Source organism: Hippopotamus amphibius, chromosome 14, assembly GCF_030028045.1.
Source record: "Hippopotamus amphibius kiboko isolate mHipAmp2 chromosome 14, mHipAmp2.hap2, whole genome shotgun sequence".
Taxonomy (NCBI): Eukaryota; Metazoa; Chordata; class Mammalia; order Artiodactyla; family Hippopotamidae; genus Hippopotamus; species Hippopotamus amphibius.
In genome coordinates this window covers 64,616,176-64,626,237 of record NC_080199.1, presented here as the reverse complement: position 1 = coordinate 64,626,237, position 10,062 = coordinate 64,616,176, and the positions used below count along the sequence as shown (strand labels likewise).

The 10,062-nt window shown below is 45.1% G+C and overlaps 1 protein-coding gene across 1 annotated transcript; it reads right to left on the bottom strand.

The window, feature by feature from the left end:
- Positions 1–1,676: 1,676 nt before the first annotated feature.
- CCDC70 (coiled-coil domain containing 70) lies at positions 1,677–2,497 on the bottom strand. The gene has a single exon (XM_057706999.1). The coding sequence runs from the start codon at positions 2,343–2,345 to the stop codon at positions 1,677–1,679; it is 669 nt and encodes a 222-aa protein (XP_057562982.1). The 5' UTR covers positions 2,346–2,497.
- Between the last annotated feature and the right edge of the window lie 7,565 nt (positions 2,498–10,062).

Below are 10,062 nucleotides of genomic sequence, written 5' to 3'. Positions count from 1 at the left end.
CCCTCCAGTTCTGACATCTTTGCCCAAGGGCCCGCTGGGAGCTGAGGATGCAAAGCTGGGTGTGTGGCAAAGGAGAAAGTGGCTCCCAGTACCCTGGCCCTTGAGGATCAGAGGGCTTGCAATGAACCCCAACTTCCCCAGAGTGATACAGAGCCGTGGAGGCTGCTCCTGGAGTCGGCCCACTCTCCTGGTACCCAGATGTCTGCTCAGCACACCTAGGGGGACCCTGTCCTCTCCTCTCCCTGTTTCTCGACCACCACCCCAAACCACAGTGAAATCCCCAAGTGCTTTAGGCTCATCCAGCCCTGATGCCATCATTGGCTGAGCTACTCTAAAGCCATATCCCATGACCCAGTTTGTGTTAGAAAAGGAATGGGACCAACTGGTAGACAATGTGGGCTCTGGTCCCGGTTCTTCCATTTGCTACTTGTCTGGCCGTGTGCAGTCCCTCCGCTTCTCCAGCTCTCTGCTTAGGAACACACCTGTACAATGGGTTTATGTACCTTCCCTGTCGATGCACAAAAGTTGTGGTGAAGGTTACATGAGCTGGCAGATGTGAACCTGCTTCTCAAATAGTAAAGGATGCACAAAGGCAAGGTAAGTTGCTGTGTGAATGACAGTGAGGGACTGGCCCAAGAAAAGGGGAAGCAGGAGAAGTTGGCCCTGACATTTCTTACTACCCACATTCTGGTCCCTTCCATACCAGTGCCCACCTAGAGGGTCTAATTCCCAAAGAGAAGTATGGCATGAAAGTTATGGTGTGTAACTTGCTGACCACATTAGTGTACATTCATTCAATGTACTACCTCCTTGGGGCATTTTAAATTTAAATGAATGGAAGGAGGGAAACACAAAGGAAGGAACTGATGGTGCAGAAATGCAGGTATGTGCGAGGCCTGCGTGCATGGGAGTATCAGGGCAGGCAGGTCTCCCTTACTCCTCCCAGATGGCCCTACCTGGTCCACCAAACTCCATCAGCAGGGAAGGGCAGTGCTTTTGTGGGCGGAGCTCTGGAGGCTCAGCCTCAATGCCACGCCCCTCTCTCACGCTAGCAAATGGGCAGTGGAGAAGTTTGGCGGACCCCTGGAACCGTGAGTGAATGGACCATTAGGGGATGCTGCCTGTGTATTTTAAACGGTCTGCCAGGTGAGGACAACCCCCAGATGAGTCGGTAACAGCAGTGAAGGCTTTTCTAGAAAGCTATCCGCCCCCTCCAGGCCTCTAAGACTTCCCTGAATGGAGGAGAGATGACTGCCCCGCAGCTCGACAGAGGCAGAGACATCTCCGCCCCTCTCTGTCCCTACCTGCCTCTTGCTGGCGTTGTCTGAACCCCCACCCCCAGCCCCATTCTGACACTTTTAAGGAGAGTCCAGGGTCTCCACTCACCCCCTCCCACGCATGCCAGGCTCGCGGGAAGCTGCTCACGGAACCCAGCTCTGCGGACAGCAGTGCGGCCTGGAGGGTGGGACTATGACCTCACAGTCTCACAAAACCTGGAAGAATGCAGCTGGCCCTCCTCACAGAAGCTGGTTTTCCAGACCTCTCCTCAGGACTTTATTAGATCTTTTGAAGCCAGGAGACAAATAAGAGCATCTTTTCTCCAGCACGTGGGGTTACCCTGGCCTCCAGTCCCAGTCCAGCAGAGCGTGGACCCCGCAGCGCTTCGGCGCCTGCGCTCATGCCCTGCCCCGGATGGAGGCTGGCGACCGAGGACCACCGTTGCCGTTGTGGTGCCCGCCTGCCAGCATCTGCTCCTCCGCAGCCGGAACACCTCCTTCCACCCAGAAGGCCTTCTCCTCTTCCCAGAGGGCATTCTCCTCCTCCCAGAGGGACTTTTTATCCTCCCACAGGGCCTTCTCCTCCTCCAGAAGGGCTCTTTCCTCTACCCACAGGGCCTTTTCTTCCTCCCACAGGGCCTTGTCCCCCTGAAGGAGGGTCCGGTCTCTTTCCCACAAGGCATTGTCCTCCTTCCAGAAGGCCTTATCGTCCTTCCAGAAGATTCGGTACTTTTTCCAGAAGGCTTTCTCTTCTTCCCGGAAAGATTTTTCCATTTCCCAGAAGGCTTTCTCCTCTTTCCAGAAGGTTTTCTCCTCTTCCCAGAAAGGTCTCTCTTCTTCCCCAAAGCCCAAGATTTGGCCCCTGAAAGCACGGATCTTGCTGCGGAAATTCCACATCTTGTCCCTGAAGTCTTCTGTCTTCTCACGGAAGTGTCTCATCTCTTCCCGAAAGGCCTTTTCTTCCTGCAGCTTGTGGATTAGTTTCTTCTGGCGAATGTTGGATGAGGAGACCACCAGTGAGCGGAAGCAGGCAAGCCCCATCCATTTGCTCACCTTGAAGGGAAACATCTTTTTGGTCGGCCAGGATGGCGGGGTGGCTGCGATGGAAGACAGGGCCGCTGGCCAAGTCCAGGTCAGCTGGTCCAACCCTGTGGAGGCACCAGACAGAACATGTACATGAGTAGCGTGTCCCAGAGAGCAAGCCCTGGAGTCTGTGCCATTTATTTGGATTTTTTTTTTAATCTTACAGTTTTGTTTTTTGTTTTTTTACATACACATGTATCTATTCTTTTTCAAATTCTTTTCCCATTTAGGTTACTACAGAGTATTGAGTTGAGTTCCGCTTCTATACCGTAGGTCCTTGTTGGTTATCTGTTTTAAATATAGCAGTGTGTACGTGTCAATCCCAAACTCCCAGTTTATTCCTTCCTCCCATTCCCCCCAACCCCGCCCCGGCCCCGTAACAATAAGTTCATTCTCTAAGTCTGTGAGTCTGTTTCTGTTTTGTAAATAAGTTCATTTGTATCATTTTTTTTAGATTCTGCATATAGGCAATATCATATGATATTTGTCTTTCTCTGTCTGACTTACTTCTCTTAGTATGATAATCTCCGGGTCCATTCCTGTTGCTACAAATGGCATTATTTCATTATTTTTAATGCCTGAGTAATATTCCATTGTATATATGTACCATATCTTCTTTATCTATTCCTGTGTAGATGGACATTTATGTTGCTTCCATATCCTGGCTATTGTAAGCAGTGCTGTGATGAACATTGGGGTGCACTTTCAAATCATAGTTTTCTCTGGATATATGACCAGGAGTGGGGTTGCTGGATCATATGGTAGCTCTATTTTTAGTTTCTTAAGGAACCTCCATACTGTTCTCCATAGTGGCTGCACCAATTTACATTCCCAGCAACAGTGTAGGAGGGTTCATTATTGGGAAATTTTAACCATTGTTCTCTTTGTCCCCTTGGTGGTATTTGTGAGGGACAAGCTCTGGTAGAGAAAGATGCTGGGTAGTCATGGCTTTGCACTGAAGAGGTAGTCAGTACTTTCAAGCTCAAGGCTACTGAAATAATAGAATATCAGCCAACAAGGACAATGGTTCTCAACCAGGGTGTCAGGACACACAAGTGTGACATGATCACTTAAGAGGTATGTCACAGTTTTGTTTTGCTTTTAAATAATCAAGTGCCCCAGCCCCAAGTGACTTATTTGTGTTACATCAACCAGAATACATCTGAGGTTTTGGCTTTCTCACTTGGGAATTGTTCATAACCTTCTGATTGGGCGTGCTCACAGCAGGGGGCCACACGTGTGCATGTCCTCTGTTTTAAGCCACATGGGAAATAGAAGGTGAGACCCACGGACCTGGAGGAGTCGATTTTAGTAGAAGCATCTATTTTGGGAAGTTTAAAACCAAAAGGTGAAAGACGACACTGAATGTTGGCTAGGAGGTGGGAAAGAGGAACTCTCCCATGGTAGCCAGTCGTATTGAAGAATAATGGAGATATGTTATGACCCAGTAGCTCCACTTGCAGGTATATGCCCTGAGGAAACTTAGAAGTTGTGTCCAGGTTATGTGTACAGGAATGTTCAAGCAGCTCTGTTTATAAGAGCTCAACACTGCAAGCCATCCAGTGACCATCGCAATAGAATGGAGTTCAAATGTGGTGGTCTGTTCACGCAACAGAGAGCATAGCTACATGCAACAATGTGGATGAAACTTATAAACATAATATTGAAAGGAAGAAGCAGGATCAAAGACTTTGAAAGAAAAAGTTCCAAAACAGACAAAATTAAACTCTATTTTTTAGGGAAATATGCTTAGATGATAACACAAAAAAGACAAGCAAGGACTTGAGTCCCATTAAGTCAAGATAATAATTTCTTAGGAGGTTAGGATTAACACGTACACACTACTATGTATAAAATAGATAACCAACAAGGACCCATTTACTATATAGCACAGGGAACTCTCCTCAATCCTCTGTAATAACCTACATGGGAAAAGAATCTGAAAAAGAATAGATATATGTGCATGTATAACTGAATCACTTTGCTGTACACCTGAAACTACCTCAACATTGTCAATCAGCTATACTCCAATATAAACTAAAACATTTTTTAAATATATAGTAATTACTTGTGTGTGAGGAATGAGGTAGGGAGGTAGGACGCTAAGGGTTGTGATTGTGTGAGAACAGGAGAGGAGCTTCTGAGCGGCCGGCAGTACTACACCATTTCTTTACTTGGAGGCAGTTGCGTACGTGTTCATTATTTTTTTTAAAAATTGCTAATTTGTAGATATGTGGATGCTTTATGTACTCCAGTAAATGCATTGTATTTCACAATGAAATAAAATCTAGGAAGAAAGAAAGAAAGAAACAAAGGAAAGAAAGAAGAAAGGAAGGCAAGAAGGAGGGAGGCAGGGAGATCTCCAAGTATTGCCATTATCTGATGTATCAGGTGTCAGAACCAAGACAAAAATTCCTGTAAGAAAGGTGGGTTGAGAGATGAGAAGGAGGTCTGGACGTGGGTCAGCAGTTAGCGTGCCGGGGAGACAGGGGTGTGTGCCCATGGCGAGGGCACTGATTCCCGTGCTGAGCTTTCTGGAAGCAGCTGCCAGGGTCTGGCCTCACTCAGCGGGCCTTGCCGAGCACCACACCCTGGAGCACCGTGAAGCCCTGAAGGAGATGTCTGGGCTTTCTCCTTCTTTTTCTACTTCCTGACTTGGGAGCAGGGAGTTGGGGATAAGGAAGGACACATAGCTGGCATGTGTGTGTGTGTGTGTGAAAGAGAGACAACGTTTGTATCAAGTGCTGGACCGATGGATAACGAAAACATTTAGCAACTTGGTCACTAATTTCAAATGAAAGCTTCCCTCCTCATACAACCCTGCAGCTGAAGGAAAATATACAGACACCCACACTAAGAAGCAAATTTAAAAACACTGAATGCTATCACTAAAGAAAATAACTATATTTTTCAACAAACAACAAAGTAAGGTTTACAGAAATCCCCTTTTGTGTGTGAGACCTGTCTGTCCCCAGTGCGTGCCCTACACAATAAGGAAACACTTGTGCAGGCTTCTGACTTTCTTCTACAGTGTTTCCTGGACGTATCCCAAAGCCGAAAGTGACCACCTTCCAAAGTATACTAGAGCTTTATTTCTTACTCCATAAGCAATGTTTGCACTAACTAGACAACTCGCTGAAACAGTTGAATAAATTCCTCTTTCGTTTTTGCCATAGATACCAACTATCACCCAGTGCTACATTTCACCGCATCCATGTTATCCCCAGCCATTATTTTCTGGCTCTTTCTGGCCTCACACTTTCTGCAGGTCTAACACCAGCGTTGCTTTTAGTGGGCTTTCCTTTTAGGGCTGCTCTCCACAAAGAAACAGAGCGTGTCTGCCTTTATGAGGAGGAGGGAACCGCAAAGCTGAGTGGAAAAGTCAGTTCAGGGCAGCTGGCCCAGGGGAGGAGGGAGAGAAGAAAAGGAAATAGTCTTCATAAAAGAGCAGTTGACAACCACCACACCCATTCCTGTTATTGGCTCTGCACCCTCATCCTACAGCAAGCCTCTCCGTGTAACTGTACCTCTTACGATCACCAGTGACCCGCTAGTTGTTCAGTCCTTATCCTGCTGAGCTCTCAGCAGCACTGGGCATGAATCCTCTTTGACTCTCCTTCCCTCTTGACGTCTACAACGCCAGGCCATTCTGTTCTCCTCCTACTTCCCTGATGGTTCTAGTCTCTTTGTGGACTCCTTTTCCCAACAGAGTATACTTTACCCACTTAGAGCAGAACCTACCTCATAGGCTCTTGTGGGGAATAAATGGGTATGTCAAGGGCCTAGCACAGTGCCTGGCACATAGCAAGTGCTCAATACATAAGAAATAAGGATAACTATAGTTACTGTTTTGTGTCATTTGCAGTCTTCTTACAGTGGCATGCTGGGATAATCATGACCTGTCCCTACAAACATTTTAGCCTTATCCCTCTGCCGTCTCCCCTGACACCTAGGCTCTGGCCACCTGGAATTCCTCAAACATGCAGAGTTTTCCCCACTTCCACGCCATGCTGCTCTCTCTCCTGAGATAGTCTTGCCTAAGCCCACTTCACTTTATCCAGCTAACACTTCAAGACTCAGATAAGGAGTCCCCTCCCCTAGGCAGCTTCTCCTGAAACTCCCCCACCAAGTTCAGACTGAACAAGTGACCTCCCCACCCCCGCACCACCCCATCCCGCTAGAAACACTTCATCTCCCATCTCTATGTCTATCATCTAGCACAACCTCTGGTACATTTAATAGATGTTCAGTAAACATCAGCTGACTGAACAGCCGTCTTCTGTGTTAGAATGTTGGAAGAAATTGATCTTCAAAGTTTTTCTCACTACCACTTAAATTATCTTTGAGAAAGAGATAAAGTAAGTACAATATCAAACACAAGGAAGCCTATTTAGATACAAAGTCCAATATAACACTGTAAGCATGTGTCTATATAGATATAAAAGCATGAGTCAAAGGCACATGCTTAATCTTCAATCTTATGCTTCAGGGTCAGTAACTTACTTTTAAAGGAAATGTCATATATCACACTATGTTTAGAACAAATCTAAAGCCAACAGGTACTTACTGCTTAGCTGTTTCCCAACTGTGCAAGTCCCGTAGCCCTCAGAGGGCAGGCCGTCATTGTCACATCAGATCCCTAGTGATGTCACTTTCACAGGCTCCCCTAACACTGTTTGCAAAGACCCCTCTGTCCCTCCTCAGTCCTGAGTCACAGGGTGGAGAGGGGCAACATAGGACCCCAAATGAGAGACTCTAAAAAGTGGAGGGAGAACCTGGAAGGTTGGAAAGACTTCGTCTTCCATCTTTGACTCCACCAATAGACTGGCGCTACTGATGACTTGAAAATGATTGTTACCTCACCGTCTACCTGGGTTGTGTCCAGGAGCAGGCTTCCGGGGAATCGTGTTTTAGTGTGTGCGGGGGTTGCGTGTGATGAATCGCTTCTCTTGTTGCTTTCACGATTCCCTCTTTGTCTCTGTCTTTTGACAGTTTGACTATGATATGTCTAAATGTGGACCTCTTTGAGGTTATATTATTTAGAGTTTGTTGAGCTTCTTAGAGGTACAGATTTGATGCAGATTTTCCTCGCATTTGGGAAGTTTATTTCTTCAAATATTCTTTCTTCCTCTTTCTTTCTCCCCTCTCCTCCTAGGATTCCTATTATATTCACATTAGTAGCTTGATGGTGTCCCACAGGTCTCTGAGGCTCTGTTCAGTTTTCTTCATTCTTTTGTCTTCCTGTTGCTTAGACTGGATAATCTTCATTGACCTGTCTTCAAGTTTACCGATTCTTTCTTCTCCCAGTTCAAATCTGCTGTGAGCCCCTCTATTTTTTATTTTCAAGGCCAGAATTTCTATTTGGTTCTTTTTAAAAAATAATTTCTATCTCTTTATTGCTATTCTCTATTCGTTCATACATCATTCTTATGGTTTCCTTCAATTCTTTAAGCATGGTTTCTTTTAGTCCTTTGATCATATTTATAACAGCTGTTTAATAGCTTGGTCTAGTAAGTCAACATTTGTAGTTCCTCAGAGACAGCTTTTAACCAAAAAGAAAATAACTCAGAATTATAGTTTCTATTGCCTGCCTTTTCCCCCTGAATATGACCCATTCTTTCTTGTTTCTTTGCATGTCATATAAGTTTTTGTTAAAAGTGAACATTTAAATATATGTGCACCCAATATAGGAGCACCTCAATACATAAAGCAAATGCTAACAACTATGAAAGGGTAAATGCAAGGCAGAAATAGAGACACAGATGTAGAGAACACATGGACACCAAGTGATGAAAGTGGGGAGGGTTGGGGGGGGATGAATCGGGAGATTGGGATACCAAATTGTACACTCTAAATATATGCTGTTTATTGTCTGTTAACTGTATTTCAATAAAAGTTCTAAAAAAAAAAGTGAACATTTAAAATAATATAACCTTAAATAAGATAATTATATTACAAATAATGTAATGTGATAATTCTGGAAATAAGCTTGCCCCCTCTTCAGGTTGGTTGTTGTTTTGTTGTTATTACTACTTGTTTGTTTAGTGATTTTCCTGGACTAATCCTTTTTCTTTTAAATTATTTATTTATTTATTTATATTTTTGGCTGCATCAGGTCGTAGTTGCAGCATGCGGGATCTTTCATTGCAGTGCGAGGGCTTCTCTCTAGTTGTGGCGTGTGGTTTTCTCTTCTCTAGTTGTGGTGTGTGGGTACCAGGGCTCATGGCCTCTGTAGTTTGGTATGCGGGCTTTCTAGTTGAGGCATTCGGGCTCAGTAGTTATAGTACACAGGTTTAGTTGCCCTGTGGCATGTGGGATCTTAGTTCCCCGACCAGGTGTTGAACCCACGTTCCCTGCATTGCAGGATGGATACTTTACCCCTGGACCACCAGGGAAGTCCCTGCGCTAATTCTATATAGTCTGCATTTTTTGTTGTGTGTGGCCACTGAAGTCTGAAGTCTGCTTGATTAGCTTAGTGGTCAGCTAATGATTGAACTAAGAGCTCTCCTTGAACTGATTAGTCTCCCTTTCTTTGCTGAGGGGTTGTGTGTGTGTGTGTGTGTGTGGACATGCCTTCAATGTTCATTCAGGCAGTTTATGATTCTGCCTTAGGCTTCGCTTCCCGCCTGTGCAGCGTCTCAAGGTCAGCCTGAAGTGAGGAATTATGATCTAATCAGGTCTTTTGGGGGCATGTGCGCACTCACACACACGTGACCTTCCAGGTTTCCAGAAACATGTCAGAACTTTTAAAAGCTTCCATCTGATTCTCCGATTATTCTTAAATTATTGGTCAGCCTCTTTTTAGCCCCAGTTGGTAACACAGCCTCAGGCAGCTGTGATATTAAACAATTACACTCATTTTTTTTTTTTTTTGGACAAATACCCTGAGGCTAGGGCTGTTTGTACTAGCTAAGCATTAAGTTAGGTCAAATAAAGACAAGTTTTATGGCTGGAGCATTTCAGTGAACTGCCAAACAAGTTAACTGTTCACAATTCTTTGGAGATGAGAATTTGGGGGACTCTAATCCCGTTCTGTCCCCTTACTTAGTCATTCTAAGATTCCGGATTCATTTTTTTTTTTTTTTTACCATTCTTCTTTTCTAATGTAGAAGGTGGCTGTAATAATGGAGGTAGCAGATAGTCTGAATCATGAGTAGTATTGTAGCTGGGGAGTCAGAGAGGAGTAGATGCTACAGGGAATATTTCAAAGAGAGACTCAGCAGGTGATCAGGTGGTTGCATGGGATGAAGGTGGAGGAAGTAAGGACAGGGCTAAGGTACCTGGTCTCAGTGCCTAGAAAGTGACTGTGCACCGATTAGAAATTTGAAATTGAAATAGAGTTGATTTAGATGAGTTGGTGGAGTATTCTTACATAGAACCTTGGGATCCTCAGTGATTCACAATTAATAAAATGTTTGCTATTCCAAGTAAATCTTAAAGTCTCTGGAGGAAGTAGTAAATAAGATTACTATTGCTAAATGTGAATGGTGGGCTTCCCTGGTGGCGCAGTGGTTAAGAATCCGCCTGCCTAATGCAGGGGACATGGGTTCAAGCCCTGGTCCTGAAAGACTCCACATGCTGCATTGCAACTAAGCCATGCGCCACTACTGAGCCTGTGCTCTCGAGCCCACAAGCCACAACTACTGAGCCCACATGCCACAACTACTGAAGCTCGAGCACCTAGAGCCTGTGCTCCATAAGA